General features: G+C 18.0%; 4 protein-coding genes across 4 annotated transcripts, besides 10 other annotated features; 2 read left to right on the top strand and 2 right to left on the bottom strand. All coding sequences in view use genetic code 6, as the record gives it.

Annotated features, from left to right (window-relative positions):
* Positions 1–1,958: 1,958 nt before the first annotated feature.
* IMG5_019900 (hypothetical protein) lies at positions 1,959–3,020 on the bottom strand (the record flags this gene model as incomplete). Its single annotated transcript, XM_004039481.1, has 4 exons — positions 1,959–2,163; positions 2,224–2,809; positions 2,853–2,925; positions 2,982–3,020. 4 exons carry the CDS (start codon positions 3,018–3,020, stop codon positions 1,998–2,000), a joined length of 864 nt encoding a protein of 287 aa, XP_004039529.1. The 3' UTR covers positions 1,959–1,997.
* A 189-nt stretch (positions 3,021–3,209) lies between these two features.
* Positions 3,210–3,282: a microsatellite.
* A 487-nt stretch (positions 3,283–3,769) lies between these two features.
* IMG5_019890 (methionine type i, putative) lies at positions 3,770–5,399 on the top strand (the record flags this gene model as incomplete). The annotated part of the gene is made up of 3 exons (XM_004039480.1): positions 3,770–3,791; positions 4,463–4,621; positions 4,666–5,399. 3 exons carry the CDS (start codon positions 3,770–3,772, stop codon positions 5,397–5,399), a joined length of 915 nt encoding a protein of 304 aa, XP_004039528.1.
* A 639-nt stretch (positions 5,400–6,038) lies between these two features.
* Positions 6,039–6,349: a microsatellite.
* A 6,020-nt stretch (positions 6,350–12,369) lies between these two features.
* Positions 12,370–12,425: a microsatellite.
* A 123-nt stretch (positions 12,426–12,548) lies between these two features.
* Positions 12,549–12,603: a microsatellite.
* An 83-nt stretch (positions 12,604–12,686) lies between these two features.
* Positions 12,687–12,744: a microsatellite.
* A 102-nt stretch (positions 12,745–12,846) lies between these two features.
* Positions 12,847–12,891: a microsatellite.
* Positions 12,883–13,758, top strand: IMG5_019880 (hypothetical protein; the record flags this gene model as incomplete). Its single annotated transcript, XM_004039479.1, has 1 exon — positions 12,883–13,758. The coding sequence occupies one exon, from the start codon at positions 12,883–12,885 to the stop codon at positions 13,756–13,758; it is 876 nt and encodes a 291-aa protein (XP_004039527.1).
* A 2,644-nt stretch (positions 13,759–16,402) lies between these two features.
* IMG5_019870 (hypothetical protein) lies at positions 16,403–19,284 on the bottom strand (the record flags this gene model as incomplete). Its single annotated transcript, XM_004039478.1, has 3 exons — positions 16,403–17,173; positions 17,232–19,111; positions 19,166–19,284. Coding segments are annotated over 3 exons (2,694 nt in total), but the record flags the coding sequence as incomplete, so codon positions are not given.
* Positions 17,915–17,965: a microsatellite.
* A 2,621-nt stretch (positions 19,285–21,905) lies between the features above and the next one.
* Positions 21,906–21,956: a microsatellite.
* A 23-nt stretch (positions 21,957–21,979) lies between these two features.
* Positions 21,980–22,014: a microsatellite.
* Positions 21,985–22,022: a microsatellite.
* Positions 22,023–22,026: the final 4 nt, after the last annotated feature.

Genomic DNA, 22,026 nt, shown 5'->3' with positions numbered 1-22,026 from the left:
AATTAAATTAGCTTAAATAAATATATTAATAAATTCAATAGGTTTAGCTTCCAAATATGGAAAAATATATTATTTAAATTGAAAAAGATATTTAAAGAACATATTCTTAATATTAAACTAATCCAAAAAGATTAAATACTTTAAAAAATGTTTTAAAATCTTTAGCTTACTATGATCCTAATATTGGTTATTTATTTCAAAAAAATATATTTATAATTCTTTTAAAAAAAGGTTATGTCTAAGGAATGAATATTATTGCTGCAAGTATTCTTTTTCATGCAGAAGAATATATATCTTTTTGGATTATTTAAATTTTGTTCGAAAAATTAGAAATGAGAGAAGTATACTAACCGCGTATGTATATATTATTTAAAAATATATATAAAAATAATATAGATTTGCCTGGATTATCAAAACATATATAACTTATTGATGTTTTGATATTAAAAAATATACCAGATTTATATCAACATTTTGTATATATAAATATGTATTTTATATTTATATGTTTATTTTAATATAGTGTTAGTAAAATTTCAAAGTTGAAATGTTTTGTGCTCCTTGGATTTTTTCTTTATTTTCAATTACAATACCTCCTTAAAAAATAGTAAAAATATCAAGAATTATAGTTAAAATATATATAAAAGTACTTATTTTATGAGTAATTATTGTAGGAAGGATGGTGTGCTTTTTATAAATTAATAATTACATTTTTATGTTTTTATAAATAAGAGCTAATATAATAAGAAATGAGTGATATTTTTTTTATTTTAACATAGGATAACTATAAATTTTAAAGGGTTGAATTTTGGGAATAATTAATAAATAATTCTAAAGATATTTATATAAATTAAAAATTTATTAATTAAATGCATGAATGTTTTGATATTGAAAAAAAATAATTTCATATTAAAAATTGAATAGTATAATAATCAATATATTTATAATTTTTGTAAATTAATATATATATAAAATAAGTTTAAGTAATTAAATCAAACAAAAAATTATAAACTATTAAATAACAATAAATAATTAAAATTTTTTAAATAAACAAATATCTAAATAATTTTTTTTTTTTTTTGACAATATTCTTCTTATTGACATATTCTTTTTTACAATAATTACTTTATTTATTAATATTTTAATTAATTACTTGATTATAGATTGGATTTTTATTTAAATTTTATAAAAAAGTCTTTGTTACTATCTTATTCTTGACTTTGCCTCTTATTTTTTTATTAATCCTCTTTTTTTCTATTCGATAAAGCTAATTAACTATTATTTATAGATTATTTTTATAGATTTTCTTATTTTTATAAATTACTTTCTTAAATATTCTTTTCTACAAAATTTTAATTTTCTTATTTATTTTTCAATTATGTTTTTTATAAAATTATTACATTTTTTTTTCTTAATGAACTAAACATTATTTTTTCAATGAAGTTTTTATTGATTTATTATCTTTAAACTACAATTAATTTTTATATTTAAATTTATTATTATTCAATATTAATATCTATTTTATTTTATTTCTTTTTATTTTTTTGATAAAAGCTATTTATCATTTTAATATTTTATCTAATTTTTTTTAAAAAATTTGAACATTTTCAATATTTTAATTTTATTCTAAATATTTATATTATTTTTCTATTTCTTAAAATTCTTTTTATTTTTTCTCTCTCCAATGATTTTTATCATTCGAAAAATATTTTTATAAATCTTATTCACACAATGTCGAAAATTAATCTTTATTTGAATTTAGAACTAATTTTTAATCCCTAATTTTCAACAATCTACTTTCAAATTCATTCATTCATTCGATTCTTTATTTTATTTTTTTAATTTTAATTATTAAATTAAAAAAATTAAACTAATAATCAAATATAATAATTTTATCATAGATAAAAATACTTGAAATTTAATTAATCTAATATACAAACAAAAATAAAAATACTATATAATTATAACAAATAATTAAAATCCTTTATTTAAAAAAATCATTTTAAAATTTTAATTAATCCTCCTCTTCTTTTTCCTGTATATTTAGAGTCAGGTCTCACATCCTTCCCTTAGGCTCTTTATCTTTCTTTTTTGTTTTGAATCCATTCTTTGCTTTTATACTTCGGTTTTTGGTTATTCTTACCCTTCAAAATTTTTTTTCTCCTATTAAAAAAAATTAATATAAAATAATAACAAAAATAAATATATCAAAACTCTCCATACTTATCTAAAGGATTAACTTTTGCTTCTTCATTATCAAGTTCATTTTTTCCTTCAATAAGCACAATATCATCTCCTCTATTATCTCCTCCAGCATTAATAACTAAATAAAGTTTTTTAGCCTTAGTGGAGTTAGGAAAATCAACAATAACGCCTCCATTAAATCCACATTTCATAGCTGTAGTTGTAATCATTTCTAATTATTAAGATCCATCAGGATAAAACTAAAGAACAGCTCTTCCTCCTTACTTTAAACTATTATAAAGACTTGTAAAAAATTTTTTTAATCTTTAAATTGGATTATGAGCCTTTTTAGAAGCTACACAAAGCCATTACAAAGCAGAAACTGAAATTGCTGCATCAAAAATACCATGTCGGAAACTAAAACCTTAACCCATATCAATTTCAAATATATCTCCTTATGTTTCTCTATCAATTGCTATGTTTAACATATCTCTTGATATGTCTATCCCTATCCATGTATGTTCATCTTCGCTTAATACTTCACCTGATAAACCACTTCCGCATCCTATATCTAGAATTAACTACGATTCATTTTCAGGAAGATTTAATAATTCAATACAACGTTCTTTTAATATTTTTTATTTTTATTTTTCTAAAAAAAAATTTACCTGTTAATTAATATTGGATATCTATTATACGAGTTGAATTCGAATATTTTGAAGCTTCATCTTTATTATAATACTTTATTTTATTTTTTAATTTAGTTGATGTTTCGATTTTTAGTTTTAGTTTTTTACTATTTCAGGCGGACATTAATATTCTGGTCTTGATCCCATTTTTATTAATTTTTTAATTTTAATTAAATTAAATTAAATTAACTTTTTATAATTTTGTAATAAAAACCAAAACAATATATTATTAATTTTATATTTTTTAAGATTTAAATTATATAATGCTTTTATATCTTTATATTTTTAAATTATTAATTAATTAATATATTATTATTTTCAAATAAATAAAAAATAATATAAATATATATATATATATATATATATATATATATATATATATATTATATATATATATTATATATTTATAAAAATATAACTCATTTTTTTAAAGAACATTATTTAAATTTGAATATTAAATAATATAATATGTACAAATACTTATTATTTTTTTAAAATAAAAATTTTAAAATTAAATTCATGAATACATATAAAATACAGAATATATAAAAATATTACACCAAAAAAACACAATATATATATATAATATTTTCAATAATTATCATTATAAACTTCGTTATCTTAAACATTTGTTTTAGTTACTAATTTGAACAAATAAGTTAGCCCTGAAAGAAGCAAAATAATAAAAATAACATAAGTAACAATTAAAAATACTTGAGTGAAATACGATGTAATAGGTGCTGAAGTTAAACAAGAATTGTATTCTTAATTAAAATAAAGTATGTTTGCATAAATGAACAATCCGAGCAAAAATAAGTAGAAAGCAATATCTAAGAAATCAAAAAATATAATTATATCTCTATTCTTATATTTAGGAACCATTATTATCAATAAATATGTTCCTCTTATTATTAGACTGTAAAATACTAAATCTACTAACAAATTTAAATTTAAACTGCATTTTTCTTACAAATTTCTTCTTTCTATTACTCCGGAGGCTGCTAAAAATATTAAAGTGAAAAAAAAATGGGCTCCTTCAGACGATCTTAATCTTGTTTTTGCTTCGATTTCAATCATTATAATATAATTTTTATTTTTATTACAAAATTAATTTTTTTATATTATATATATTATTTAATAATAATTAATGCATATGCATATGTTTTTTATTTTCTTTATTTTCAAATGATCTTTTTTTCTGTTAAATATAAATTTTAATTATATATGTTAGTTTTATTTAAACAACTTTTTTTGATAAATAATTCTTTAACTTTATTGATTTATAAAGTTATAAATAAAAAAAGGAATAATTTATTTTTAATATCATAAATATTTAAATTAGTAAATACAAAGATATTTATATAATTTATTTTTTATCACAAAAAAATATATTTTACATTATTTTAATAAAAATTTAAATATATAAAAAAATGATTTCTAAGATAATAAAAAACACTAATTTATTTAAATATTAAAAAAATATTCTAATTATCGAATTCCTGAATATTTTTAAACTCAACCAATAATAGAAGTAAAATAAATTAAAAAATTAATAATCGAAATCGAAAATATATAGAATCAATATTAAGTTACCAAAAAATTAGAAGTTCCTAAAGAAATTCCTTCCCCTGAATATGTTGGTAAAAATAATAAAAAATATAAAAAAATAAATATAATAGATAATCCAAATCCAGTGTATGGTTTATATCACGGATCTCCAGTAATACACAATAAAGAAACAATAGAATGTAAAAATAAATAAATATAAAAATCTTAAAAAATTTTAAATTAGGTTTAAGAAAAGCTGGAAAGTTAGCAAGTTAAACATTGTCACATTTAGCAAGTCATGTAAAAGCAGGAATAACAACAGATGAATTAGATAAAATATGCCATAAGTTTATAATTGATAATGGAGCATATCCAACTGCATTAGGTTTTATGGAATTTCCAAAAAGTGTATGTACAAGTGTTAATGAAGTGATTTGCCATGGAATACCAAATACTCGTCCCTTGTATAACGGAGATTATATAAATTTAGATGTAACATTATATAAACATGGAGTTCACGGCGATAATTCTCTCATGGTAAAAGTAGGAAATGTTCATCCGAAAATATCTAAATTAATTGAAGTTACATAAATGGCTGTTTATGAAAGTATTAAAATTTGTAAACCAGGTGTTAAATTTAGAAAAATTGGCGATATTTGCTAAGAAATTGCAAATTCTAATGGATTTCATGTCTGCGAACTTTTTACAGGGCATGGAGTCGGAAAATTATTGCATATGCCTCCTATTGTTTTTCATTCGAAAAAATCAGAAAGTGAGAGCCCTTATACTATGTAACCTGGAATGGTTTTTACAATTGAACCTATATTTTGTATAGAGGAAGGTAGCTATTATTAATGGGATGATGGGATGACTGTTGTTTCACCTTATAATCCTTCTGCTTAGTGGGAACATACTATTTTAATTACTGATGATGGACATGAGGTTTTTACTTTAAGGGAGGGGGAGAGAATAATATGAAGAAAATATTTATGTTTTTTATTTTTTTATACTTTTTTTATTAATTTTCCAATATTTTAAACAATTTTTGATTATCTTATATTATTTTATTGTTTTTTAATTAATAAAAAATCAATAATATTAAAATTTAGCTATAGAAATAAACTAGAACTAAAACTATATAAACATGCCAAAGTTTAAAAAATAACACTTTTAAAGATGATAAGATAGCTATATTTTATAAAATAAATTTTTGAAATTCTTATATAATATAAAATTTATTAAAAATTGTTTTATTTTTTAATTATTTCATTTAGGATATTAAATAAGCAAATTAGATAAAAAAATTACTATTCATTAAGTTATTAGACTAATATTCCTTTGGGAAAGTTCAAAAAAAAGACATTTAAAAAAATAAATTATAGCAGTTAAAGTAAAAAAACTCTAGAGGTGAATGTAAACTTGTTTATAGATTTTTTCCGTAATTTTATAAAAATACTCAATAAATAAAAATTAAATACATTTTTTATTTTTAATAGACTTTTCTTTTGATAATAAGTTTTTTAAAAAATTGCAAAAAATAAAAAACCTATAAAAAATTATTACTATACTTTGAAATTTTTTAGAATTATTAAATGCATGTTTCTTATTATTTAATTAAATATTTAATATTTAATATTTAATATTTAATATTTAATATTTAATATTTAATATTTAATATTTAATATTTAATATTTAATATTTAATATTTAATATATAATATTTAATATTTAATATTTAATATTTAATATTTAATATTTAATATTTAATATTTAATATTTAATATTTAATATTTAATATTTAATATTTAATATTTAATATTTAATATTTAATATTTAATATTTAATATTTAATATTTAATATTTAATATTTAATATTTAATATTTAATATTTAATATTTAATATTTAATATTTAATATTTAATGTTTAATTTTTTTTTTTTCTAAAAAGATAATAAAAAGTATATAAATATTTATATTTTTTTATTAATATTAAGATTTTTTATGGGGAGGGGTAGAACAATGTTTATTTTATTTTTTTACTATTTAAAGGGAGAGGAAGATGTTATCTGAATGGGACTCTAAATATGAGCTGGGATCTAAATTTTACGATAAAATAATTAATTGTCTATATTTTTTTTAATTAATTATATTAGATTTTCTTTTAAATTCATTTTTATAATATTATTTGTATTGCTATATTTAAATTTTTTATATAAAAAGAGTCGATTTAATAAACAGATAAAAAGGATATCTTATAATTAAGAAAGTTAGATAAATATTTAATAGTTATTTTAAAATTAATATTAATTTGTTCATTTATTAAAAATCTAATAGAAATAAAAAAAAGTATTGCCCATTTTTTTTTTGAATTTAAAAAAAATAAGACAAAAAAAAATAATATATGGTTTTTAAAAAATAATTATATTAAATCTTTTAATTATATTAATATTAATATCATAAGTATTGATATAATTTAATTTTTAATAATCTATTCAACCTTCAATTATTATTTTTAAGTTTAAGATATATATTTTAATTTTTACAATATAAATAAAGAGCTATGTAATAATGTATATATAACGAGAATGTAATTTAAAGATACTTTATAAATAAATAAATAAAATTAAGTAATTTTTATATAAATATAGTTTTAAAAAATAACATATACATAAATATATTTAATATAATGTGTTTAATGAGATTTATGTATTATTTTATTAATTATCATTATACATTTTTATTTTAAACCTTAATATTTTTTAAAACTTTTAGGACATCAGAATCTTAATACTAATTGTCAAATATATTTTAACTTTCTTAATCATTTTATAAAAAAATTTCATCTAAACTTAAAGTATATAAATAAGGAGATTAAATTAATACTTAAAATTATTTTATAGCCTCAGATGAATTACCCTATTGTATGCTTTGTACAAATATTTTTTCTGCATTAGAAATAATTTCATTCTATTATTTTACTATTACATTATATTTAGTAAATATTTTTTATAAATTATAAATTTAAAAAGATTGTAAAATTATTATATGAAAAATAAATATCTTTATTAATAAAATATTTATAAAAAGAAAATAAAATAAAATATTAAGTTAAATATTAATTTTTATAAGGTATTTATATATATAATTTTTTGCATTTTAAATTCACCTATATTATCTACATCTATTCTATTATTTTATATTTTTTTATGTAGAAAGTGATCTCATTTTTCCCAATTTATTTTAATTATTATTAATATCAAGCTATTATTGCTATTATTATTTAATTTATTAAATAAAATTTTCAATAGGAAAATTATTTTTAGCTATAAGCAGTAATGGAGAGTCATTAAAACAAGAAAAAACTCTTTTTTTCTGTTAATTTTAAATTTATTTAACTTCTTATTATTTTTAAGCTTAATTAATATTATAAAATAAATTATTATATAATATTTTCGTATTAGTAGTTTATTTAGTTTTTTACTAAAAATTATCTTAAGACACATTTCTTTAAGAATTTTGTCTTTTAAAATTTTTAATAAAATTATTATTTTAGAGAGCACTTTTTTACAAACTTTAATTAGTTTTATTTCTTCCAAAAAAAATATCTGCATTTTAATTCTTGTTTTGCTAATATTCCTATTTTCTTTATGTTTTTAAATTTGATTATTACATTTCATGTTATAAAATCTATTTTTTTACACAAAAATTATTAATTTATTTCCCTATTTTATTTTTTAGGACAATTTTGTAAGAAGGTACGAATAAATTTAATGATTTTTTTTAATTTAAATTTGATTATTATAAATATTATTAACTTTTATCTTGTAATTATGAATTCGTTTTTTTTAATAAACGGAAGTTCACATTTAAAATCTATTATTAAAATTTATTTTATTATTTAAAATTTTAAAGCAATTTATTTTAGATATCCTTTTAATTTATAGACAGTTATTATGAATCTTCTTCCTATTTGTTAACTTCTGTTTTTTTAAACTTTTAGAATTATTATTACCAGTAATTTAACTATCTTAATAGTTTCTATGTTTATTTTTATTTTATTTTTCTTTTATCCAAATCTTTTTAAAGACTAAATTTATATTTTCTGCATTTTTAATAACATTTTTTTTCTCAGGTTTTTAAAAAAACTTTAAGCTAAAATTATTTTATATTTTTTCTAAAGTTTTATTTTTTTAATTTTTCTTTTCCTATTTAATATTTTTCAGAAAAGGTTTATTCTAAATTTCAGTTTTAGAGATCAATTATTTTATACTTTAAAAAGATTAACTAATTGAAAAAAAATTTTTTTCATCCAATATTTATTTACTTGAAGTTATGCTTATTGATCCTTTGCTTTTCCAAAAACTTTAATTATTTTTATCTTCTTTAAAAAATGAATAATTTGTCTTTTTATATGCATAATTTCTGCTTATATCGGTTAATAAATTTTAGCATTCTTTTAAATTTCGAAGTTATTGTGAAATATTTACTTTATTTTACTCGTTACTGAAACTCTCTTCACTTGAATCTGGCTAAAAAGATTATTTTAAATTTAAAATTTGCCTTAATTTATCATATTCAATTTTCCGCTTTTTATTATGAAATTTGTTAATTATGTTTTCTAAAGGTTTTATATATATCCGAGGAATTTCAGTACTATATTTATAGTATTCTGTAAGTTAATTTATTTAAATCTTATATATTTTGTATTCATAGAACTACTTTAAATGTTCTTCAATTTAATCAAATACTTAATTATCTTTATAATTAATTATTATTTTTACCATATTTTAATTAATTTTATTTTGATAATAATAATTCTAAGATGAAGAATATTTATTATATAAAGCATTATTTAATAGAATTTTTTGTCCTTTTTATTTATAAAATTTGTCACAAAAAATACATTTTTAATTATCTTCTTCTTAGCCTTTTTTTAATATTTTTCTATTTTATTTAATTTATTTTGTTACTTTTTTGTAAATTTAGTTTGGACATTTTTATTTACAATTTTACCTATTTTTATATTTTTAATAAAATAATTATTTATTTTTTAAATGTTTTATTTATCAAAAAATTTTAATTTAATTATTTGTAAAGTTTACAATTTTTATTATTTTTATCAAAAAAAATTAATTAAGATTTTATTATAAACAAAATAATTTATTATTATATTTTTTTAATATAAAAGAAACAATTCAAAGTTTCAATTTTATAAAAATAAAAAAATGCATTTTTATAAAATAAAATTTTAAAATTTAATTTTGGTATATATATTGCCTTTAATTTTTTATAACAAATAAATAAAAATTGGAATGAAAAAATAAAATTTTATTTTAAATTAGAAGAAATAAAATTGAAAAAGTATATTTTATTTAAAAATAATATAATTTTTTTCAAATTTCAAACCTACAAACATTTTAGTTAATTTTTTAATCAATAATCTATGTTTAAAATGAATATTTATTCAATGTTTAAATTTAGCTTTAAATTTTATGTTTTTCATCCAAAACTATTTCAGGAAGATCTTCGAACCCTAAAAATGATTAATTTTAATTTTAATTTTTTTCAAATTTTAAATCTTTATAAAATTATTTATTTTCAAATTATATATTAACTTAATTTTTATCCAAAATATAAAGATCTTAATATAAATAAAACCAAATTCTAGTCCCTTTATTATTTCTAGTATCGATGAATATATTTGATAAAGGCCCTAAACATTTTATAATTTACTAAGCATTTTTAAGTCCAAAACACATAGAACTATTAAGAAAATAAATATTAAAATATTTATATAAAAAATTGTACTTATAATTTTTATTATTGCTTTAATGATTATTATAATCAAGCAATTATCGAATTTTTTAAAGATTATTTTCAAACCCTTTTCCAGAATCGCAAATAACGATTTTAAATATATTCGAAAGACTATTTTTACCTTCTAAAAGTATAATCTTGAGAATAATATATCCTTTATCAGTCCAAGTGAGAGAATTTTTGATAAAATTAATTAGAAGTTATTTAATTAAGCCAATATCAGAAATTATATCAAAATCTTAATTATTTTTTTATTAATTTATTTTGGAAATAAAGAATTTGATTTATTAATTGTATAATTTAGGATTGCCCTAAACTACTAAATAAATATCATTTAAAATTTTATCAATTTTTCGGGTTTATATTTCAGTTTATATCTAGATTTTAGACCATAAAAAATGGCTTCTAATATTAAAAAGTGTATTAAAAATAATAGCAGATTCATAATTAAAAATCGCAAGATTAAAAGGGAAATTCGTATAGAGAAATTAATGAATTTAGCTATTATTTATTTAGGAAAAGATTTTTTAAATTCCTAATTTAAGATTTGAAATTAAATTATTTATTATATATTCATTACTAATACTAACTTATTTAAAAAAAAATTTTTCTTCTTCATCTGTTTCTTCTTCAAGTACAATCAAACAAAAATACTATCCTATGTAATAGTTTATGATTTTTACTTTATATCTTATATTTTTGTTAGTCTTTTCATCTAAATATTATCCGGAAAATATATCCATATTCAAATCTTGTTTTTCGGTTTTTTTTACTTATTAAGAATCTGTTAATATTTATTGATTAGTTTTTTATAATATTGTATTATTGTTCGTTTTTAAGTTATTCTTTTCATTTTATGTTTTCCCTTTGTTTTTAGTTTAGCTTAATCTTGATTTTTATATCTGTAAAGAAGATTAAACATTTTATTTGCTTATAATTTGTTATTATTTTTATGAACTATTTTACATTTTAAAAGTTTATTTAGTCTAATTAGTTATTGATGTAAACTACTAAGTTAACTTCTTATTTACTGTTTTTACCTTTACATATTCTCTAAACTTTGTATTAATATACTAAATCAAACTCTATTTATTTATAATGTTACTATTTAAAATAGATGAATATTTATTATTTTAAATAAAACTTTTTTAATGAGGTTCTAAATATATTTTTTTTGCAAAAATACTCCATCCTTCAGTATCTATAACCTTAAAAACATTTTATGCAGAAACATTCGCCAATTCAAGATTTATTTAGTCCATTTTCTCATCATAATTTACTAAGATTATACTTGAAGGAAGTGCTTTTTTCATAATATTTACCCATTTTTTTTCCCTTTCACGCAAAAGGAACATTTCTCTTTACGATTTTTCCTTCTCATATTTACTAAAGCATGAAAAAAGTGCTATAAACATCAAAAATAAATGAAAGGTTGTAAATCCTTTCTCTAAAAATATGAATATATACACAAAATAAGAACTAAGCATTCCGATTGTATTTAATATAAAATTTGTTCCAAGCATTAAAATTATATTATGACTAGTTCCATGTGCAGCTTTTTTTTTTTTCATTAGAAAAAAAAAAAAATAGAAAAATATTTTACCTGCAAATACAAAGAGTATGTTTTTTCCAAATTATACTTAAGGATTTTAATCACTTATTTATAAATAATATATATTTATAAACATTGTTAATAAATGATATAATGCTAATAGCATATTATAGGACTTTGGAATTAACTTAATTAATAATAATGATGACAATGTTATTATTAACAATACTACCCAAGATAATGCTAAAAAATATTAAAATTTAACAAATGATATTACAATAGAAGGAAATTAAACAAATAATCCTAGTAAACCTAAATAATATTTTAATATTTTATAATCTCGAAAGTATGACCATTAAAAATATGTATTTTCTAATTATTGATCTTTAAAAATAAGTGTATATTTTTTCATAATACAATTATTTCTTTTTTTAGGTATTATATTGTTTAACTTTTTATATATTTAAATATTATTAAGTAGAAATATTATAATGATTGCTTATTTTTTAAAATTTATTAAATTATATGATTATCTTTTTGCTAATTTGTATTATTTTATAAATATTACTAAATATTAACTATTTTTACTTTGTGAATTTCTTTATGTAATTTTTAAGTTGTGAATTCCTTTATGTATTATATAAATAGTTTATTTAAAAAAAAATATTTCTTATTGACTAAAATTAAATTAATATATCGTTTGAATTTTTTAACAAAGTTTACAAATTGTTAGAAATAATTTAAACGAAATGAAACTAAAATTTTAATTTTATAAAAATAATTTTAGATATTTATAAAAAATAACTTCTTAATTAATACTTATACATATATAAATATTTTGAATTTACCTTTATTTGTCTTAAATTTTTGTATTTATTTTAATAAAAAAAAAATATGTATAATATAATATTTTTAAAAGTAATAAAAAAATATTATTTTTAAATTAATTATAAAAAAATAATTAATGAGGCTTTATTTGATCTTATCTTTGATAAGACAGGTATAAAATAAAATTCTAAAAAGAATAGAAAAAAAAATTTTTTAAGTAAAACACATAAAAATTAGAAAAAAGTAAAATATAAAATTATAAAAAATGTAAAATCATTAATTAACCTAAGAAGCATTAGAAACAATAAATGAAATAGCCAAAAATTGTAATTAAGAATTAAATCGTCCTCCTCCATCTCCAACCTATAAATAAAAGAAAATTTTACTAATAAGACATGGTTTTTCTTAATACAATTATAAATGGGATATTTTCAAATAATAAAACTAAGGCTAATCAACGCACAATGAAAAAGCTAAACTAGTACGTTTAGATCCTCATAATATAGATACTCATTTGCACGAAATAGGTGAAATATAATCTAAATAATAATAAAAATACTTTAATGAGCTAAATATACACTCCGTTTTGGTTTCTCCTTTATTTAGGGCTTTGTAAACTGCAGATATTTTGTTTTAAAATCATCCAAGAAAAAATGAAATAAAATTTTTGGTTGTTCCTGAACTTTCAGAAGGTTTATGTTTTTCGTGCTCAATTGCTCCTTTTGCCTTTTCAGAAAAAAGAAAATAATAATTTTAAAATTTCGATTTTTCTTTTGGAGAAAAATTCTAAAATAAAATACTTTGGCAAGTAGAACAATTGTAATGTGACTAAATTTTCCAAAAATTATAAAAGGAACTGTAAAATATTCAAAACGAAGATGAGTTTTCGGCTAAAGTAGTTGAGGAATTATAAAAAGTATATCCTTAATATTTAGAGACACATGATCACTTATGGCTGAGAGCTCAAAAAGCAAAATAGTTTATATAATGTTATTTAAACTAAGTGCCTGAAGGATAATAAATAGTTATTGTAGCACATTACGTACTTATTTTGTATTTAACTAGTAGTGAAAACAAAGGATACCATAATATGGATGGAATCAAATGTTAAAATGCAAGTATTAAATATTGGGATATATGATTCTTTTTATACATTAATTTAATTTTTTTATTATAAATTAATTAAATAAAAATTGATTATATAAACTAGTAATATTAATTTTTTTTTATAAAAAATAAATTTTTATAAAAAGATTTAAATTAAAATTCTATGATATTGATTCTTATTAATTCAATGTTTTTTATTTTTTAAAACACACAAATTTCGATATTATATACAGAACAATATTTTAATATTTTTTAATTAAGAAAAAAACTCAATAAAAATTGATTTCAAAAATATCAATGACCTCTTATAAAAGTAAGAATACGTTTTCGTCTATTTTTATAATATGAAATTCAAAAAGTATATTAAAATAGTAAATTAATAATCCAGAAATAAAAATATTTTTAGAAAACTCAACTCCAAAAGTAAAAGAAGAGGAGACTATCCAAAAGAAAGCATTTAATTTCGATTATATATTTGATAAAAAAGCCATTATTAAAATATATATGATAAAGCAAAAATATATTATTTATTAAGTTAACAATTCAATATTGTAATTCTCCAATATTTATATACCTTAATATATATTAAATAATAATAATTATTTAACACTACAAATATAGATAGCAATGAAATTTTAGAACAAAAAATCTCTGTGGCAAATTTAAATATTTTAAAAATACTTACATATAATAAAAGGTATAATTCATCTTAAATTAATCCTTAATTTTTTTTAGCCACAAATAATAACCCTTAAGTGAATTTGTTATAACAAATTTCGGAATATATGCCTTTTACTAAACTAATATTCCTCCTTTATTTTAATAAAAATAAAAAATTAATATGGTTCTTTTTTACCTCCTAAGATATGTCAAATAATTTAAGATTAATACTAATGTAAAAAATAAAAATGGATTTTATTATTAAAATCCTTAAAATAGAATGGTTCCTTTAAAGTAAATAAATGGAAATAATTCACTTCATTAAATTTATGAATAAAACAATGATAATTAATTAAATGTAAAAAAATTTGTAATTATATGTACTTACTATTATAAAAAAAACAAAAAAAATAAAAATAAGGCCAACTCTTCATTTTTTTTCACAAACTATTAAAATAAATATTATTCCTTTAAGTATTGATATCTTTGTACTTAACTGTTTATATATTTATTTTCTCATATTAATTTTAATTAAATATAATATTATGTAATAGTAAATAAGCCTTAAAAATAAATTAACAAATATTCTTACAAATAAAAAATGTTTACATATTAAAAAATGTACTTAAAAAATATAATTAAACTTCAGAATATCAATTGCTTTACTTTCTCTAATTAAAATTTATATTGTAAATTAAAAAAAAAACATAAAATCCATAAAAATAAATAAGCAAATATGTAATATTTTATCTAAAATAAAAAAAGAAATATTAGGAGTTAATCCAAGCAGTTCAACAGACGAAATAAAAAAAGCATACTATAATTTAGCTTAAAAAGTTCATCCTGATAAACATGAAGCCTTAAAAAATTAAAATCCATTAATGTCATTTTCATAAATTAATAGGTTAAATATTTTTTTTTTTCATATTTAAATAATTTATACATAAAATTAAAAACAAAAAAGTGCATATTAAGTATTGGGAAATGAATAAAAAAGAAAAGAATATGATTTTTAAAATGGTTTTTTTTAATAAAATCAAGATTTTTATTCAAGTTCTTTTTCAAAACAATTTACAAATAATGATTTTGCAAATACAACATCTAAATTTTTTGGAGAATTCTTTAATTCAGAATAGGAATTTATGCAAGAATATCTGAGGAAGGCTGCTTAAAATGGCAATGCAAACAACAAAAATAAACAACATAAATAAAAAAACCAAAAAAGTAAATTCGATTAAGTAAATTTTGAAGAAATATATGAAGAATATGAAAACGAAGAAGAAGATTACTAATATAAATAAAAAAATAATAATAAAAAGGGGAAAAACATTTTTAAAATTGTAGAAATATCCGAATCTTTAGCATAAAATGGAGGAATGAAATTTATTATAATATAAAAAGAAATAGTTTGTAAATGTGTATTTAAAAATAAGGGAAATTTTTGTTTTATTTGTAAAGGAAAATAATACTTAAAATAAGATATTAAAGTTAGAATCGAAGTACCTAAAGGTGTTTAACATAATTAAAAAATAGAATATCCAAAAGAAGTGCTTTAAATATTTATTTTTAAATAAATATATTTTTTGTTAATTTACAGGGAAATTTGAATAAAGAATTTTAAAATCCAGGTGATTTAATAATATAATATAAATTATATTAGTCAAAAAAAGACAAAATAAACAATAGTAATACTTTTTAATGTTCAATTACACCTGCCCAAGTAAACAAAATCTTTTTTTATTATGTAAATAATTTAGAAGGCTGTATTAGGAGGAATATATAAATTTTAAACAAAATAAGGAGAAATAAAAATTAATATACCTAGTGGAATTCAATAAGGGTTTAAATTAAAGATTGATGTAAATAAATAATATATTTATTATTCTATTAAAAAAAGAGAGAAGAAGATGAAGAAAGTGATTATGTAGTGTTTAATATTTAAATACCTAAAAAGTTAAGTCAAGAATAAAGATAATTATATCAATAACTATTAGAATTGGATTGAAAATAATAATTAGAATTAAAATATTTATTTTGTATTATTTATAAAATTGCAAAAAAAATATTAATATTTTAAATATATAGAATATAAATCATAAACAACTTATAATTACTTGTTAAATTTTCTAGCATTTATCTTCATTACTTTAACACCAAGTAGTTAATTTTAATTCTGAAAGTATCTTTTAGTAATCATTATCTTAAACTCCTTAATTGAATTCTTACAAAAATGCACCCCCGTTTGAAGCTGCAATCCCAACCAAAATATTGATTAAACATTAATCAAAAGTAGTTTTTTAATAAAATTCTTTCATATTATTTACTAGTTGTTCTAAATATTAAAGATAATAGATTTGAGCTTTCTATTGACTAATTTAACCAGAGTTTTCCATCATATTTTCTATATCTAAATTATCTCTAAAAAAGAAAGATTTTAAATCAAGAGCAGAAATTGAATTAGTTAAAAAAGTAGTTTATTCTTTTGAAAAAGAGGTAATTAATTAAACTTAATTTTCTAATTAAAGAATAAATTCATTTGTAGGTAAACAACTACATTTTCCTAATTCATTTAAATCAATAATTTCTTTTTGTGCTTCTGCTTTGATTTCTTCTGATAAGTCCTTTTCTTTATATTATCCTGTTCTCAAAAAGTTCATTCTAGTTACTTTATATGCATAAAATTAATTTTAGAATCCACAATTTTACAAATGGTTTTCATTCTAAGTTTAAGAAGCTCCGAAAATATTAATGGTTTATTATTAATGAGCTGAATTTTTAACAAAAATTGCCTTTTTAATATTTATAATATAAATATATATATTGTATATTTAAATTTATAAATAAAACATTAAAAAATCCGTTTCCAAGATATTACTAAGCAATAGCTTTTTAATAAGAAAATTTTATGTCTTTATTATCCAAACCACAAATTTATAAGACAACAAAAATTTTATCATTTTACATTTCTAAAGTTTATATTGCTTATTCAATTTCAGTTTTTTTATAATCTTCAATAACATATCCTTTTTCATATTGCAAACTACATTCAACTTCGAAGTCAATACTTTGAAATTCTTCCAAAAAAATACTATTTCCTTATTCATCCTCTAAACCACTCAAACTTTCATTCAATTAACTTTAACAAAATAACGATTAACATTATTCTTTGATTTCTAAAGTCAATCTTTGACTATAAACATTTTTAAAAAATTTTTTATTATGTGCGATATTTACTAAATTTATAGGATTAACTCTTTAATTTTCAACAAAAACTCCTATTTTAGCTAAAATAATTGCATAAATAAGTACTATCTCTCCTTCTTATCCATTTAACATACTTTTTTAGAAATCTGAGTTTTTACAATCTAAAGTACTATCAGCAAACTAAGGTAAGACGTTTTTAAAATTCTAAAATTCACAAAAGGCATCATCAACTAGCTATATATTTGCATACAAGGCATTATCTTGAGCATACAAGTTATCAAATTACTAATGAAAACTTTATTATTATGAATTACTTGGGCATTATTTTTCATCTATTTCATCATTATCACCAATTTCTTCACTTTCATCAATTTCATAAATATTTTCGTCTTCAGAATCCTAATTTTCTTATAAACACATTCCATCTTCATTTGGATATACTTATTCATAAGAGGTACATAAAGTACATTCATTATCTTTGCTTCCTGTACATTTTGAACAAGAAAAATGACATTTTTCACATTCTAAGCTTTCAATATTCCAGTAAAAGCCCAAAATACATTCTTCACAAGTACTTTTTTGAGAACATAAAACACAGCTTTTTGCACAGCTTTCACATTTATTTTCGCTATTCAAAAAGGTTCCTAGAGCACATTTTTCCTCAACTATTTATTACCCATTACTAACACATTCTAATGAATCTTCTTTAGCTGAAAAGCCTTCTGGGCATTACAAAAAGCACTACATTCTACCATCTGTTGTTTTTATAAAGTAAGACATCTCTTCTTGACATTTAAGACAATTTTCAGACTAATCTGAACATGTTTAACATGAAAAATGACAAATGTTTTAACTAATTTCTTCTTCTACTTCTACTACTTCTTCTTGTTCCTATATACAGAAACCATTTGATAAATATAAACCTCCTTTACAAGTTGCACATTCAGAAGCGGAAGGTCCAATACATTTTTCACAGGAATCGTGACAATTTTCACACTCATAAGGGTATTCAATGGATCTAAATTAGCCAAGAGGACATTACGAATCAACTGAAGAACATTTTTCTGGAGTTTCTATACAAATTCCATCTATATTTAGTGAATATCCAATGAAACATTTTTCACAATTTACAGAGTTATTACATGTTTCACAAAAAGGAATACACTTTTCGCATTTTAAATCTGTTACATATTCACCTTATTGGCATGATAAACATGTTTTTTTAGTTTTTATATATGAATCAGGGCAGCTATCTAAACACTAGTTTTTATAAAGAATAAATGGACTTTTACATTCCAAACACTTTTTCACGCCTTCTTCTAATAGACATTATTCACAGTTTGATATTGTACATGGAATGCATTAATTATCCTTTAATTCAAATTAATTTTTACATGTTAGACATTTTGATTAATCTTTTGAACATTTAAAACAGTTTTCTATTTCACATTACTCACATATATTTTAAAATCCTTCAGTCGGACTTTTTAGAAGTTTTTATTCAGTTTCTGAGTCAAACTCACCTTTTTTTAATATTTTTTTATTTTTATTATTTTCATTTTTTTTTATAAAAAAACCTGTCAGTTCTAAAATATCACTTGAATTATTACAATTCCATAAACTTTGGAAAGCTAAGACTATTGTTTTATGAATTGAATTTTAGTTATTTCTTACTGAAAAGAGGCCTGAATATTACTTTTTTTTTAATTTTTATTAAAATAAAAAAATATATATTTACATCAAAAACAAATTAGGGATCTGATTTTAAAAGTTTAGCTTAATTTTAATTAGAGACTGAAAAAAAAGCTCCTGTACACAATTTGCACTATCCAAAAGAATCTCCAATCATTCTTATAGTTTCTTCTGACCCACAAAAAGAATTTTATTCATACCATTTTTAATATAGATAAAACTGTGGTAAATTAACAAAAGCATAATTTAATGTAATTTTTATTCTTTCTAATTATAATGATTTTTCTATTTCTACAAAGGTCTTTTTTTCCAAAATATTAATTGTATATAGTGGTTTTCCTACTTGTGTAGTATAATCAATTCGAACTATTTAATCTCCTTTCACTATTCCACAGCATTATATTTTTTGAACGTATTAAAGAATTTAATCAGAAAGTCCTTTTGCATAATCTTAGTCGTTACATGAGGCTCGTTAAAGAACGTCTTTTACGGATAATGATTGAATTTTTATTAATAAAATTGATAATATTAATATATTTATTTTCATGTTTTTTTTTATTATAAACATTTCTTATATTTTATTTTGATTTTTGCTAATGAATTATCTTATTTTATTTTTATTTTATTAAATAATTAAATAATTATTTTATTTTTACTAGAACCATATATTATTTTTTAAAAAATTTTAAAAATTAATATTTTTCTTTAATTAAAAGTTTATTGTTATTTATTATAGATTTAATTTTTAAAATATAAAAAAAATGTTTTATATTCTTTTTGAATAGATTCAAATCAAAAAATTAATAATCATGAAATTATAAAAAATAAATTATTTTAATTGAATTTTTTTGAATAATATTAATTTTATGGTATATTAAATATATTAATTAAAATACTTTGTTTCATTATTTAATAATAAAATTTAACCTTTAAGAAAAAAAAAAAAAAAAAGTATTATATTTTATAAAAATATAAATAAAATAAATTATATTTATATTATAAAATAAAAGAAACAAAACAAAAATATAAATAAATCTATAGTAAATGTCTGTACCTTCATTTATTTTAAAAACATATGAAATTTTAGAAGTAAATAATTAAATAAAAACAAAAATTTATACAAATTCAAATTTCAAATAATAAATAAAAACTAAATTATAAATAATATTATAGAATCCTTAAAATTAGAATATAATATGTTGGAATAATGATGGATTATCATTTGTAGTTAAAAATATGAATTAATTTTCAACAAAAGTTCTTTCAAATTATTTCAAGCATAGTAACTTCGCATCTTTCGTTAGGCAAGTAAAATAAAGCATGAATGAACTAATAATTTTTATAATTTTATATTAACATTTTAAAAATTTAATTTTTAAAATAATTTTTTCTATAATTAAATCTTTTATTAATTTTATTTAGTTGAATATGTATGATTTTCATAAAATAAGAAATGAAAATAATGAAAGCGAATTTCGACATTATTTATTTTAAAGAGGAAAAAAGTATGTAATACTATATTTTATAAAATATATATTTTAAGAAAAATATATAAAAAAATACATTTTTTTTTGTTCAGAAACTTATTAACAGAGATAAAAAGAAAGAATGCTGAACTTTAAAATATTATATAATAAAATTAATAAAAAGTTGAAAATAATGAACCAGATAAATATAAAACTGAAATAGAATATTTAAAATAATAATATAATAATATTTTACATGAAGTAATTTAAGCTAAATAAAAACAAAATGATCTAGAACTTTCTAATAGGTAAACCTAAGTAGAAATACAAAGATTAAAACAGGAAACTTATAACTTAAATTAAGAATTATTAAAATAAAAGTAAGTAAAAAAATATATTAAATTTCTTAAGAAATAATAAAAAATTTAGATAAATAAATGAATAAAAAACAGAAAATATTTATTATTTATTATCATTTTGTGTAACTAATTTATAAAATAATGATCCTTAAAAAGAAATATAATCACAAGTTTAATAGATGTAAAAAAAAAATGGTGTAATTTTTTTTTTTTAATTTTGTTTTAAAATTAATAAAAAGGAAATTATTAAATATTGTCCAGTTATTTTTAAATAAAAAAATAACTTGGCAATAAATGAGTAAAATTTATAATCTATAGTTGAATAATTAAAAGGTTAAGAATAAAAATTAATAAAAGATATATTTTAAAAAGATATGAATAAACAAAATATCTCACTTTTTGAAAATAATTTTAAAAAAAAAGTATGTATTGATAATCTCAAATAATTATAATATGGTATTAATGATTAAAATTAACAAAAATAAGAAGAAAATAATAATAATTCAGAAAATAATTATTTAAACAATACGATGTTATATTCACCTAATTTGTTTTACAATTTGTTTGGGTCAAACAATAATTTCGAAAGTCCATTAATTATAAGGGATATTGGAGAATTTTAAAATATGGAATATAAATAATGAATTAATTAATTTTAAATAATATATATATATGTGAATCATTTTATTTATAAATATATTATTTTATATAATGTATTCTTTACAATTAACTAATTATTATTTAAAAATAATATAAACGATAAAAACTATTATAGTAAAAATTTAATATTAATATTTGATAATAAAAAAAATTATATACAAATAAAATAAATGATATATATAAAAATAAATAAAATAAAAAATTATTTAATTGCAAAATAAATATATAAAAATAAAAATATATAAAATATAAAAATAAATC

The sequence above is a fragment of the Ichthyophthirius multifiliis genome (assembly GCF_000220395.1).
Source record: "Ichthyophthirius multifiliis unplaced genomic scaffold scaff_1120509249646, whole genome shotgun sequence".
Classification (NCBI taxonomy): Eukaryota; Ciliophora; class Oligohymenophorea; order Hymenostomatida; genus Ichthyophthirius; species Ichthyophthirius multifiliis.
Note: the sequence above shows the minus strand (reverse complement) of the source record. Positions and strands in the feature narration are given on the sequence as shown.